We start from the raw sequence: 15040 nt of genomic DNA on the forward strand, positions 1-15040 counted from the left end.
CCATCTAGCCTCTGTTGATAAACCTTCAGTGAAGGTCCACCACCTTCCAAGGTAGACTGTCCACGGCCACACAGCCTGTGCTGTAGCGTGGGCAAGGCTGGGAGAGCCATCACCCAGGATGTCACATTCTTCATAATGCCCTGACGCGTCACAAGCTGTTGCGTCCTTCTCACGTCGCCCTCCGGCTGGAGGGCACCATGAAGAAGAGGAGTTTGGATTTGATATCCCGCTTTATCACTACCCTAAGGAGTCTCAAAGCGGCTAACATTCTCCTTTCCATTCCTCCCCCACAACAAACACTCTGTGAGGGCTGAGAGACTTCAGAGAAGTGTGACTGGCCCAAGGTCACGCAGCAGCTGCATGTGGAGGAGCGGGGAAGCGAACCCGGTTCACCAGATTACAAGTCTACCACTCTTAACCACTACACCACACTGGCACTATCAGAAGGACGCAACAGCTCACAGTGCCCTGCGAGCCCTGCACAGTTTTGGCAAGTCTCGCAGGACCCCGCAAGGACGTCCCTCAAAGCAGGGCTGCGTCAGCCGGCCGGACTCTCCACTGGGCAGGTGACACAGCATGGCCCTGTTTAGGTCCAGTAGGCGGGGGTCGCTCCGGCGGTGCCCTCTGCCTCCACGGTGCACCCATCCACCCCGGGTACCAATGGGGAACGCTCTGCCATTACACACAGCTTTTACTGTCAGAAAGTTCAGGGTTGATTTAGCTTTCCCATTTGCAGTCTCTCTCTTTCTCAACCGGCTTTTAATCCCAGGTGGGACCCCTCCATGGTGAGAACTATCCATTTAATCCTACTGCGGTTTCCTGTTCTTGGATCTAGGTGCACTCATGATTCACTGTGCATCTTAAGGTCCTCTGTGCAATCCCGTGGGCTGGAAACTCTTTTGACAAACTCAATAAATGGGGATGGTTCTCATTTTAGCAATCCTTCTCAGAAACCCCATACAATATCCTGTTCGTTTCCCAATTCTTGTGCCAGCCGCCCAATTACTTAAGCCTACGTGGGATCAGAATTTTGAATCACCTGCCTTTCCTTCCGTTTGATGTTTGCACAACCAGGTGAGTGCAAAATTGGGGTGGGGTGAGAATTAGCAGACTGGGGAGCGCAGGAAGCTCAGCACAAAGAGATGGGCCCAAGTGAGCACTTTTATATTGCCAGGAACAAAGAATCCTATGCACTCCAATATTCCTGAGATGAAAATAGGGGCATTTCTCACTAAATCCCCCCCATTTTGTTGTGTCCCCCCCCGGAAAAGGATGAGTGCCACCAGCACATGGAACACAGCACACCCCTTTATGTCCTGAGAAAACCCCTTAAACCCCATTTTTATTTTATCGTTTGGTAGTTTTACAAAAAGAAAACACACACACATGCCAATAAATAAATTTTAGAAAGGGGCAGGATTAGATGCGGATGCACAAAACACTTCTATTTTATCTTAAATCAAGACTCCTTGTGCTCCTCTCCCCCTATCTTCCTGGAAAGCAGATGGCAAAGAAAAATCTCAGTTCTTTTTGACCAGGGGCGGCAAACCTGTGGTCTTCCAGATACAGCTCCCATCAGCCCCAGACCAGCATAACCAATGGCTTGGGATCATGGGAGTTGTAGTCCAATCCTGTTTCAGACTCGTTGCTACCCAGCATGACAGTGAAGTTGTCTCTCCCAAGCAGATGCATGGTCAAAGGAAGGCAGTCAGGACATTAAAAAATAAACAAACCAGAGAATCCTAGAATTGACAGGTGACCATGAAGAGTCTTCTGTAACCTGTGCTCACTTGCTCGAACCATTGGGATTTCGTTTTATTGCTTTCAATGCTGATGTGGTGCACCTTACATGCTCATGCTCTTCACCTCTGGTGCAACCAGACATTCTGGATGATGTACAGTGGTACCTTGGTTCTCAAATGCCTTGGTCCTCAAACAGCTTGGAACCCCAACACTGCAAACCCAGAAGTAAGTGTTCCAGCTTGCGAACTTTTTCCAGAAGCCAAACATGCTCCGTTTTTAGTGTTACGTTTACGATTTGAATGCCACACTTCCATTTTGAGTGTTACGATGAGGTCTGTTTGTTTTTGCTATTTATTTTGCATTTTTGTTTTGCAGCTCTTTTTTGTTTTGTTCTTGTGACTGTGTGGAACCCAGTTCAGCTACTGATCGATTGACTGTATGACTGCAGTACATTGTTTATTGCTTTCATTTTATGGATCAACGGTCTGGTCAGATAGTAACATTCATGTTAAGCTGGTGTTTTAGGGGTTGTTTTTAAAAGTCTGGAACGGATTAATCCATTTTGCATTACTTTCTATGGGAAGGCCCGCCTTGGTTTTGGAACGCTTTGGTTTTGGAACGGACCTCCAGAACAGATGAAGTTTGAGAACCAAGGTACCACTGTAGTCCATTTCTTTGGGTAGGTAAAGTCATTGGAAATTGCTTTATCCTAAGTCATTACTCCATCTAGCCCAGTATTACCCCTACAATGACTGGCAATAGCCCTCCAGAGCTTCAGCCAAAATCCTTGCCCAGCCCTGTTGTCTGGAAATGCCAGGAATTGAACCTGGAACCATCTGCATCCAAAGCACGGGCTCTGTCTCCTGAGCTATGGCCTTTCTTCTTGGTCCTGCCACCTTTGACCTAGATAGCCTTGCTGCTATTCTACTGCTGCTATTCTAGGACTGGTACTGGAAAGCCCAGGATTAAAGAGACGCCTCAACTAATCTTCCTCCAAGGTGGACCATTCCCTGACCATCTCCTGCCAGATAAGCATAAATATACTGTGGAGAGGCAGTTCAGTAGACTCATTCTTGGCTTTGCTATTGTCTGCTGGAAGATCCTTGAGAAAAGACTTGAGTCGTTATTCGTTTATTCGTTTATTTACATTTTGTTAGTCAACCTCATATGTTTTTCAACGTGGAAGTTGCCCTCTGAACTGCCACAGTAGCTTACTCCCATGCAATGCTATCTTCAACCCTTCTCTAAACCAACCCTACAACCCAGAAACCATCACCATGCCCAGCGATAATAGCCTAGCAGGGACGCAGAACCTATGGCCCCCCAGACGTTGCAGGTCTACAACTCCCATCATCCCTTGACCGCTGGTTTTGCCAGCTGAGGAGGATGAAGGTTGGGAGTCTAGCCACACCTGGAGGCCACAGGTCCCACACCCTTGAAATAAGACTTTCCCCTTCACCCGCAGAGTATGATATGGGAGTGGCCACCCCACAGAGGTCCTCAGGAACACCAAAAAAGCTCATTCAGGCAGGGGTTTAGGATCTCTCCCCAGACGTTCCTGGTTCAGGCTGAGCCTGGGAATTCTCCCTTGTTTCCACATGAGAAGGTTTGGTGAAGGCAGCACCCTGCGCTGTTGAGGTAGGCTTCATGGTGTACCTGGTGCTGATGGTGCGGCCAGACACACACCGGTATTCCGCATGCTCTTTCCTTTCCTTCCCATTCTGGCAGATGGTCAGCTCCACCGGCACCGAGGTGGTGGTCTCCTTCTTGACCACGTGGATCGTGAGCTGGGTGCAAGGAGGGATCTTGGCAGGCAACATAACCTCCACCTTCTCGCTGGTGGTGGTCGACTCGTGCTTCCCTTTCTCCACCGCCAAGACGTTGGCACCTCCTATGGTGACCTGGAAGGAGAAGCCAAGCTTGAGGGACGTGGTGTTGCTGAAGTGGAAGCTCTGGATGACGGTGGCGTTGTACTCCCGGCAAGTGTTGGCGGTGAACGCTTGCTCGTACTCGGTGCAATTGGTTCCCACGATCTCGTCAATCAGAACGTCCTTCTCGTCCTCCACTTTCTTCTGGTCCCACAGGAGTTTGGCAGTGACGATGGGCCGGCCGGCCTGCAGGGGGCGCAAGTGGGACAAGCTGTCGTCAAAGTCAAGCTCCGTTTTGTAGTCGTGGACACGCTCCCCGGGCCAGGCGATGTGGTACCACCCGCCCCGGTTCGGGTGCTTATACAGGAGCCAGGCGCCGCTCTGCACCACGTGGGAAGAGACCCGGTCGTTGAAGTAGCCGTAGGTGAGGTTGGTTTCTTCCTTCACCACCTTCCTCTGTCCCTCATAGTTGGGGAGTTCGTAGAGGGTGATCTGGGGGTTGGAGAGATCGTAGTGGACCAGTCGGAGGGAGGAGATTTTGTTGCTCTTGTCGATCTCTTCATAATCCCCTTCCTCAAAAGCAAAGCCATCGCCCTCAAACTTGGAGGCTTTGTAGGCGACCCAAGGCTGTCCAATCACCTTCAGGGAGGAGATGCAATCGCCAAAATCTAGGTCGTGAAGGTCAGGGATGTCGCAGGTGAACTCTTTGCTGAGCCCCTGAAAATTGGCCTTGTCGTACACAATTATCTTGTTCACGCTGGGCTGTCTGGCAGACATCGCAACCTCTGCAGGAGCGTCTCCCATGGCAAATGGGAGTCAGAAATGGTGGTGTTACCCAAGTCTCCACTGCTAGAAGGAAAAGTGGAAAGATTTACTTTCTTGGTTCGATTGTACCAATTTCACATGGAAACACAGACCTTCGCATGCATCTGCATGGGGCAACTTTTTCCCCTCTTCCTCCAAATCCTTCTGAAAATAATAATCTTATTTTTTATGAAAAAATATGATATGAAAATAGAGCCACATTTATGCCATACATTGAAAGCATTATGATACTACTTTAAACACTGGTGGCTTCCCCCAAAGAATTCTGGGAGCTGTGGTTTGTTAAAGTTGTTAGGAGATCCCTATTCCCCTCACAATTCCCAGAGTTCCTTGGGAAAAGAAGAGGACTGCTAAACTACTCTGTGAGGGGAATAGGGATCTTCTAACAACTCTCAGTACCTTTAACAAACTACAGCTCCCAGAATGCTTTGGGGGAAGCCACAAGTGTTTAAAGTAGTAGTATAATGCTTTCAATGTATGGCATGAATGTGGCCTTGGTCCTCACCCCTAACTAAAATACAGTGGTACCTTGGGTTAAGTACTTAATTTGTTCCGGAGGTCCGTTCTTAACCTGAAACTGTTCTTAACCTGAAGCACCACTTTAGCTAATGGGGCCTCCACTCCAGCTGCCGCCGTGGCACAGCCGGAGCACGATTTCCATTCTCATTCTGAAGCAAAGTTCTTAACCTGAGGTAATATTTCTGGGTTAGCGGAGTCTGCAACCTGAAGCGTATGTTACCTGAAGCGTATGTAACCCGAGGTACCACTGTACACCCATTTGTAACTGAAATGTACAAAAGTGAAAAAGCCCTCATCTGTTGTTACCTTTGCCACCATTCCCACCCAACTGTCGTTGTCTTTTTCCGTTGTCAGTAGACAGACAGGATTAAGATATTTTACGGTGCAGCAGCATCTAGGCCACATTGTACCATAAACTGAGATTACATTTCAAACTGTCCTCTCCATTCAGTACATGCATCAAACTTTCTTCTGTCAACATACCAGATCCAAACAGTTTCCATGGACTTAAAAAAAGAGACCAGCCAAGATGACACACAAATTAACTTATCATTGAAGTGAGGCTAATAGTATTGATGGGAGAGAAATTTGATTAAGTTCTCATACAAAGGCAAATCTACCTAATACACAAATCAAAACACACTCATCTTTTGAATATTAACGCTTCTCTGAATTTTGTAACACAGCTCTCAGCTGAGGAACGTGTGCAAGTATGTGAATGCTAAAGTATGCATTAAAATGCATATATTAGTGGGATAACATGCAAAAATGCATTGTATTAGGGAACATTTTGGAGGTCCCAGGTCGCAAGGTGGTTAGATTGGTCTCAACTAGGGCCAGGGCCTTTTCAGTACTGGCCCCAACTTGGTGGAATGCTCTGTCACAAGAAACTAGGGCCCTGCGGGACTTAGCATCTTTCCGCAGGGCCTGCAAGACAGAGTTGTTCTGCCTAGCCTTTGGTTTGGACTTAGTCTGACCCTTACTTTTCCCTCCCCTTATAGTTTTGATCTATGGGCTACTTTTAAAATAAGGCTGCATTTTAAATTGCATTTTAACTTGTATTTTAAATTGATGTTTTTTTCCTATTATGTTTTTACTGGTGTTAGCCGCCCTGAGCCCAGCTCTGGCTGGGGAGGGCTGGGTATAAATAGAATTTGTTGCTGTTGTTGTTGTTAACATTGCAAAAATATGTATATTAGGAGAAAATTATACTAATATGCTGGCGAATGTCCATGTTGGCTTAAAAATAAATAAATAAATCACAAACTCAAGGAAACAGGAAACTGAGAGAAACTGCAATGGTCAGTTTCACCCATTCCTAGCCCACAAATACAGATTGGATGGCTCAGCGCACAGAAATAATTGGTAAGCATTTTTAAAAATATGGATGCTAAAGAAACGCTGGTTTCACAGTTAAGAGCAGTTGGGCCTTCCCTTTAGCAGAGTGGGCGAGGATGGGCCCTGTGTCCAATTATTGGGACCAAATCAAGGTGTGTGTAGAAAGTGGAGAGAGATATGTTTTCTCTCATGCTTTTCCTAATGCTAGAACTCTCTGCTATCTAACGAAGCTTTGTGTTATCTAACGAAACATTGGAAGTTTCAGGACAGACCTCTGTACAGTACTCACTCCTGCAATGGCTCTGTTCTCCGTCAACATTTGGAGGCAACGCGCCTTTGAAAACCAGCCTCTGGGAATCTTGTCTGCAGGAATAGTGCTGTCGCACTCAGGATCTGCTTACAAGCTTCTTGTGGACAAGGATGTGATCAGGAAGCTGGGCTTGACAGGCCAGTGGTACCTCTGGTTACGTACTTAATTCGTTCCGGAGGTGCGTTCTTAACCCGAAACTGTTCTTAATCTGAAGCACCACTTTAGCTAGTGGGGCCTCCCTCTGCTGCCGTGCGCTGGAGCACGATTTCTGTTCCCATCCTGAAGCAAAGTTCTTAACCTGAGGTACTATTTCTGGGTTAGCGGAGTCTGTAACCTGAAGCGTATGTAACCCGAGGTACCACTGTATAAGCTTTTGCTTCACAGCCCTGTTTAGGGAAGCTTTTAATGTTTAATAGGTTATTGTATTTTAATACAGTGGTACCTCGGGTTACATATGCTTCAGGTTACATACACTTCAGGTTACAGACTCCGCTAACCCAGAAATATTACCTTGGGTTAACAACTTTGCTTCAGGATAAGAACAGAAATCGTGCTCCGGCAGCGTGGTGGCAGCAGGAGGCCCCATTAGCTGAAGTGGTGCTTCAGGTTAAGAAGAGTTTCGGTTTAAGAACGGACCTCCAGAATGAATTAAGTTCTTAACCCGAGGTACCACTGTATTCTGTTCTTATGCCATGCTGCTTTTTTAAAAATCTGAATTACTGAGCTGTCAAGCAAGCAGCAGCTTGTGGCGCAGGCAAGGAGAAACTTTTGTGCTATATCTAATGATCAGGTAGGGTTGCTCTGTTTTAAAAAGTAAAGACCAGAACACCCTGAAAGTTGTTGTTTTTCCAGCCTAAAAGAAACCACAAAAATTGTTGAGCCAAAAAAAAAAAGATTTTTTTGATTGACCTGCCTCAGATCCGGACGTCAATCCCGCCTTTGAAATCCCAGTAAAGTCTGGGACAATCCAGACGTCTGGCAGCTCCATGATTAAGACTACTGAGCATGGGAGGGAAAGGGTAGTCAAGTAATGACTAGCAAATCGTTCAAAATTGCCTCTTGAGGGGATTGCATAGGAGTCAGGAAGGAGGTAAAGGCATACTAGCTGTTGCAAACGGCTCACTATCACCTTCTTGAGATTTTCCTGGAACATCTGGTTGGCCATTTTTTGGAGACCAAAAGGCTGTGCTCGGTACACACTCTTGGCTCTTCTTCCCATTTTCTAAAAGGATCCTGTCCGCTATAACCCTGTAGCAATGATGTAGCTGAATACATTTCACCAGAGAGGAAGGTGATCTGAGCCTTGTGACAGATGTGAACCCGTTCCCCCTGTATTGCAATACTTGGATTGAAACCGTCTGGATATCTTCTGCGTTGCCACTTTGGCTGCAGCACACAGCACACTTCTGAAGCACCTTTAAATCTCTCCCCTCCCAGAAAGGAATAATGGGAACTGTAGCTTACTCTTGGTGCAGAACTACAGTTCCCAGCACCCTTAAAGGTAAAGGTATAGGGACACCTGGCCATTACGTCCAGTCGTGGCCAACTCTGGGGTTGCGGTGCTCATCTCGCTTTATTGGCCGAGGGAGCCGGCGTACAGCTTCCGGGTCATGTGGCCAGCATGACTAAGCCGCTTCTGGTGAACCAGAGCAGTGCACGGAAACGCCGTTTACCTTCCCGCCAGAGTGGTACCTATTTATCTACTTGCACTTTGACGTGGTTTCAAACTGCTAGGTGGGCAGGAGCAGGGACCGAGCAACGGGAGCTCACCCTGTCACGGGGATTTGAACCGCTGACCTTCTGATCGGCAAGTCCTAGGCTCTGTGGTTTAACCCACAGCGCCACCTGCATCCCTTAGCAAACTATAATTCCCATGATTCTTTGGGGCCGGCGCTGCTTTAAATGTATGTTGTTTGCAAAGCCATGTAGATTTACCACCCAATGAGCTTAGGGCTCCAAGGAAGAAACCAACCTACTCCTTCGCAGATATTGAAGGCTCAATGTATCAGAGCCAGTTTCACCTATTACATTACCCATGTTGACTGTTCAGCACCCCTGAACTCAGGACTCCAGTTAATTTCTAGGTGGAAAGAAGTGAGGCCAAATGCCATCCCCACCTCTTGCTTTGGGCCAACAGATGCAAATGCAGAACCCAATTTATTTCACCCCTTATAAGTTTTGGAAAATGTAAGCACCGGGTGTGGGAGAACATGGGTATGTCACAGGAAGCAGAAATTGGGATATGATCACGGTAGTGAAGCATTCAGGCAACCATGTCTCCCTTGATTCAGAGGACTATAACAGAACTACAGTCGTACCTTTGGTTTTCAAACAGCTTACTTCTTCAACGTTTTGGCTCCTGAACGCTGCAAACCCAGAAGTGACTGTTCCAGTTTGCGAACTATTTTTGGAAGCCGAACATCCGACAGGGCTTCTGCAGCTTCTGATTGGGGCTGCAGGAGCTTCCTGCAACCAATCAGAAGCTGTGCTTTGGTTTCCAAATGTTTTGGAAGTGGAACGGACTTTGGGAATGGATTCCGTTCGACTTCTAAGGTACGACTATACTCCCCCCCACAAGCCACTACACACCAAAAAATGTATCATATTTATCCATAGCCTTTTAACAAATTTGTTGTGGCATTTTTTTGTGCATGGAACAGAGCCTTTTTGAAGTACAGTGGTACCTCAGGTTACATACGCTTCAGGTTACATATGCTTCGGGTTACAGACTCCGCTAACCCAGAAATAGCGCTTCAGGTTAAGAACTTTGCTTCAGGATAAGAACAGAAATCAGGCTCCAGCGGTGTAGCGGCAGCAGGAGGCCCCATTAGCTAAAGTGGTGCTTCAGGTTAAGAACAGTTTCAGGTTAAGAACGGACTTCTGGAACAAATTAAGTACTTAATCTGAGGTACCACTGTAAACAATATAAGTGATGCAAAATATTCCTAGGACTCATTCACACAACCGCAGAAAATGCAGGTTACATGGCTGCACAGGTAAACCCAACTCAACCTCATGCTGAGCACATGGCCCAAAACAATATTTACTGCACCGGTGCTCTTGGCTGCTTTCCACTGACTCTGGAAATGTGTGTTAGGTTTCGAGCCGGATAAGTTCATGAGCAATGACCTGACTCCTGACTGACTCCTTCCCTGGATGAGTAGCAGATTCCTCACCCTGCTTGAGTTTCCAACATGCCAGTTTGGGCGTGTGAGTAAACCAAGCCATCTTCTTGGCACTACCCACCTTGGCTGGTTCTCACCCGAGGGCGCCAAGAAAGCCTGGCGAGGCAACTTATGGTAGCTTCAAACAGGTCATCAAGTAATAAACCTAATGACTGCAGGATTAATATGCCCCAAACTCCCACTTGGTTCCCTGTCCCAGAGGCTCAGAGTCAAAGCATGAGGCAGGCAATGAGTTTCTAAAACATCAGAAAGGAAGACCAAACTGAAGTTATTAAGTGCTCCCACCACCAGGCAACTAATTCTTCCTCTCCCATCAGGGATCGAACGCTCTATTGTTGTGTTTTAATTGTTGTAATAACAACAACACTGGTTCTCTCGGTTTTCCATTTTTCCAATATCAAAGTCAGTTTTCCACATTCCAGCAGCAAGTTTGCAATTAAGAAAAATAACCCTCTTGAAAATCCATTAAGTGTTTTAGGTCTAATTTCTCCCAGTACACACATTTAGGGGTAGCTTTGACTAACGTAACACATTCTGGCAAGCAATTTTCATGAGCATATTCCTTTTCATGCAGGACTCCCCCTAATATTTTTTTTGGGGGGGTAAACATTGGTTGGATGAGTGCATTGCAAAATTCAGCTACATGCAAATTTCAAAAGGATGGTTAAGTTTCAGTTCAAATCTCAAATGCAGATTTGATAGATTCACCTCTGAATGCGAACTGGGTTGAGTTTCTCCTCCATCCCTACTTCTAATATACTATCTGAAATTATAGTTGTGTGTGGGGTGTGTGTGGACCAATTCTTTTCCCCACTCTCTCCCTCTTCCTTTGACTTTCAGGTACCTACAGAACATTGCAGAGAGCTTCTCAATGAGGTGGCAGTGAACTATAGCTGGTTCGGTTAATTTCTCTGCAGGACCGGGCAAAAGGCAAAGAGCAAGATTTTTTTATTTTAAAAAAGTTTTAAAAAATACTTCCTGCATTTAACAAAGGCTCAAGATACTGGTTTCCTCAGCTTCTTTCGCTAAAATGATACACAAACATAATCACTCCCTCTATTACCAAACTCAGGGTGGGTGCCGACAAAACTGTAACTAAAATAGCACCACCAAGAAGCAGAAGGGTGGTATAAGGACGCTCAGAGGAACCCGAAGTTTGCATTATTATTATTATTATTATTATTATTATTATTATTATTATTATTATTATTTTAAATTGGGACGGGTGAGGACCAAGCTTGCTCAGGAGTCATGGTTAAAGTAAAATGTCTGTTTGCGGGATCACAAGTTCATCGAGGACTGGGGAAAATTTACAGAAGATCTGAAAAGTATATGTGATGAACAAACAACGCTAGTGGGATTTAAAGAAGTTTTGTGAAAGTTAGAGGAGTATTGTTAAAAAGGAATAGGATAGTAAGGGTATACTAAAAGGCAATATTAAATTTAAGAATGCGTAAAGTATGTAAAAATATGTATGATTTGCAGAGAATCTGATGGAAGTCTAAAAAGTTGAAATTTGTGAAAAAAAATTGATATGGTGAAATTGTATAATGGAAAATTTAATAAAAATTATTATAAAAATAATAAAGTAAAATGTCTGTTTGCACACTGTGCTTGTAAAATGTAAAAAATGCTGAAAACCCTAATAAGCTATAGATAACAAAAACAGAAAAAGGGGGTGGGGGTGTGTGAAACATTCCACCCTAGAGAACAGCATAGCTGGGTGGCGGAACCCCAAACAGAGCATTCCTGTTAGGTGAGGCTACCCTGCAACATTTTGTTGCAGATCCCACTCGTATGTCCTGTTTTTAGGACTTATATCTCTGTGCTGTTCTCCCTTTCTTCTGCGGTACACATTGCCCAAGCGTTCCGAATGCTGTGACAGCTGAAAACCAGATCTACATCAAGGAGAACATTTCCGCACACGTTAAAAGTGTGCAAGTTGACACAGAACAGCGATTCAGTCCATTACCTACGAACTAGAAGCCGCTGGTCCAAATCTCAGCAGCGATTTTAATGTGGGAGGGGGCGTGCAGAACTTGGCATCTCAGCTTTTCACCCTGTGCTCAAAGCATAGCTGTCAACCTTCCCTTTTTTTGCAGGAAATTCCCTTATTCCAGCACCGTTTCCCACTGCTATCCCGGATTGTTAGATATCCCGTAATCTATCCGCGGGACAGGTGAGGCTGCTGATCCCTTATTTTCAAATCTGAAAGTTGACAGCTATGGCTCAAAGACTGAATCGAGATTACTCTAATATTGTACTCCATGAATCTGAGGAAAAAATTACAAAATGCAAATGGCTGGGTAAATTTGGATGGACTCTTCAGTTCCTTTGCTGCGGGGTAAGCAATCCTGCGTGAAAATCACCAGGCTGAATTAGCCAGACTGTTAGCAACCCACCTGTGGGATGCGGATGGCGCTGTGGGTTAAACCACAGAGCCTAGGACTTGCCGATCAGAAGGTCAGCGGTTCAAATCCCCGCAACGGGGTGAACTCCCAGTGCTCGGTCCCTGCTCCTGCCAACCTAGCAGTTTGAAAGCACATCAAAGTGCAAGTAGATAAATAGCTACCACTCTGGCGGGAAGGTAAACGGCGTTTCCGTGTGCTGCACTGGTTCGCCAGAAGCGGCTTAGTCATGCTGTACGCCGGCTCCCTCGGCCAATAAAGCGAGATGAGCGCCACAACCCCAGAGTTGGTCACAACTGGACCTAATGGTCAGGGGTCCCTTTACCTTTAGCAACACACCACAAAGTTCGCAGGACACCCTCTCCCCACCCTTAAACCCCATATTTTAGGTAGGTGGCATGGCTTACCCGAGACGACTGGCATCGACAGCTTTGTGTCTTAAAAAAGACCGTCCCAGCACAAGAAGTGTTTATATGCCCGTGTTACAAACACACCCCTTTTAAATTGGGCGTTGAAGGCTGGGCTTTGATCTTGTCAGGACCTGAAGAGCAAAACTACAGGTTTTATCGGCCTCATGCCAACAGCAGACACATCCCACACATCTCGGGGAGCCAGATTCTCCCTCGCCCTGGGCGTGCAACAATCGTGTCACAAACTCTTGGCCACTTCCTTAGCAGGGCGACTACCACAGATTGCGGTAGGCTTGGCTTGTGACCTCGTTCCAACTTTTCCTCCCACCGGACGCTACCCCAGCGAAGGCTCTAGGGACAACTCCCTGTGCTTCATCAACCTGTGTGCAACCACAGATGATGAAGAACAGGTTGAATCAGTCTCAAAAGCTTGTGCAACTCCAAGTCAATCACTGCCGCTGTTTCCAGGTGTTCTTGCAACACCGCCAGTTAATTCCCTTCACACCCTTGGGAAGGTTTACCACTGCAACTTTGAAGGAAGCAGGAAAGGCTTCACGCAGACTTCCAGGATGCAAGAGACCAAACTTGCTAGCCCAGAGTTTGATCAGAGCAGATCAAGCCTTCCTGTGCTATGAATTACAGTGTGACATGGCGCTTAGTGTGTCAGGCAAGGGTCTGGGAGACCTGGGTTCCAATCCTTACTCGGGCACAAAGTTCACCAGGTGACCTTGACCCAACCACCAAGCCTCAACCCACCCTCCATTTCTTGGTCTCATTCGAACTCAATGCAAGGGTGTTCCTCAGCTACAAAGCAACCCTTAAACTCATGCACCCACAGCCTTGATATGGAGGCGGTAGGTACACATGCAGCACCAGAAAATTCAGTGCTGGATTTACGTAGAAGTTAAACAAGCTATAGCTTAGGACCCCACTCTCTTAAGGGCCCCCCAAAAAAAATTAAAGGAAAAAAAAAAGCTGAGTGTACATTTCCAAAATATAACAAACAAATAAAATGAAACCCACACACAGCAACAGTGTTTTGTGTTGTGTAGGCTCCTATAATGTAAGTAATGCTAGCCTGCTCCCTAAAATATCACTGGTTTGCTCATTTCTATATATAGTGTGCCTACATTCTGCATGTGCAAATGGCTTTAGATACCTACTAGGTCCATAAATGACCATATAGCATATATTCAACACAAAAAACAGCGACAATTTGTTGTTTGACAAAGGACAGCTGGACATATAAAGGGCCCCATTAATACTTTCAGTAGTTTAGGGCCTCATCAAACCTAAATCCGGCCCTGCCAGAAATGCACAAAAGAACGAAAGACAAGATTTGCTTCTTTTTTCTTATAAAAAGTTTATTTAATCCCGGAAAGGGGCTTGGTAGATGATGGAGCCCATGATGGGCGAGGCACTGTGTTATGTGGTTGCACAAATGTGCACGGGAGGCAGTAACAAAATTCACACACACACACACAAAAATCCACAGATATGGAAATCAAATCTTGAACTGGCATATAAATAATTCTTCAGCAACATTGCCCAGAGGTAGCAGGCTCAGAAAGCGATGCTGGCATTTTCCCAGACTGGAATCTGTCAGCCCCCATCTCCCTTGGCTAGCACTCTGCTTGTGTCAGTATGCCTTAAGGGAGGCAGTATTAGAAACCGTTGCAAGGCTGGCTCAACTCACCAGGGGTCTCGCGCTGGTGTGGCCACAGAGATCTACACAGGCAGCTGCTGGCTCGCCCCTGAGGGATGTATGCTTGAGTATGGCAAGGGAAGCATCGTTCTTAGTGTGTGTGTGTGAGAGGGAGAATAGTCTCGTTCCACACTGAGCCCTGGAAACACCTGCAAAAAGTTTCTTCACTGCTTCCCAAAGGTCTTCAGGATAGTGGGTTGAGCTCTCGCTCTCCTTTCCAATGTAAGAACTGGGAAAAAGAAGCTACCCCTGGATCTTGAACACGGCGTGGCATCATGCAAGACCCTTGTCCCTTTCATACTGCGGAGGGGCAGGTTTGTGACCAGCACGCAATAGGTTTGCTTCTTAAGGCTGGCCATGATATGTGGATACCTGGCTAACGAGGACATAAGTGGATGAGCATCCACTTTGCACCGTGTGTTTAAAGCACTATGATACAACCATGGCTTCCCCCTGAAAGAATTATGGGAGCAGCAGTTGAAGGGGTGCCGAGAGTTGTTAAGAAACCACTAGTCCCTTCACAGCGATTAAATCCCTCTTCATAGGAAACTCGGGGAACTGTGGGGGAATGGGAGGGTGGTCTCCTAACGACTCTCAGCCCCCTTAACCTGCAGCTGACAGGATTCTCTGGAAAAAGCCATGAATGTTTAAAAGTATAACACGGTGCTTGAAATGCACAGCGTGAATTTGGCCTAAGTCAATTCGCCATTGTCAGATTTAGTGGCCCCT

At 46.2% G+C, this 15040-nt stretch overlaps 1 protein-coding gene across 3 annotated transcripts in view; it reads right to left on the minus strand.

The window, feature by feature from the left end:
* Positions 1–2866: 2866 nt before the first annotated feature.
* LOC309364983 (epidermal differentiation-specific protein-like) overlaps positions 2867–15040 on the minus strand; it is a 63914-nt gene continuing 51740 nt past the window's right edge. Inside the window, exons 1-2 of one of the 3 annotated variants that reach the window (XM_081903051.1) lie at positions 12604–12863; positions 2867–4457 (exon numbers count right to left, since the gene is read on the minus strand). In XM_081903051.1, the coding sequence (XP_081759177.1) occupies positions 3279–4415 (1137 nt within the window). In that variant the 5' untranslated portion in view covers positions 4416–4457; positions 12604–12863 and the 3' untranslated portion in view covers positions 2867–3278. Of the gene's footprint in view, positions 4461–12603; positions 12864–15040 lie in introns of those variants that run through there. The other 2 variants (XM_081903050.1, XM_081903052.1) reach the window with 2 other exon arrangements.

The sequence above is a fragment of the Podarcis melisellensis genome (genome assembly GCF_964234715.1).
Source record: "Podarcis melisellensis genome assembly, chromosome: 2".
Lineage (NCBI taxonomy): Eukaryota > Metazoa > Chordata > Lepidosauria > Squamata > Lacertidae > Podarcis > Podarcis melisellensis.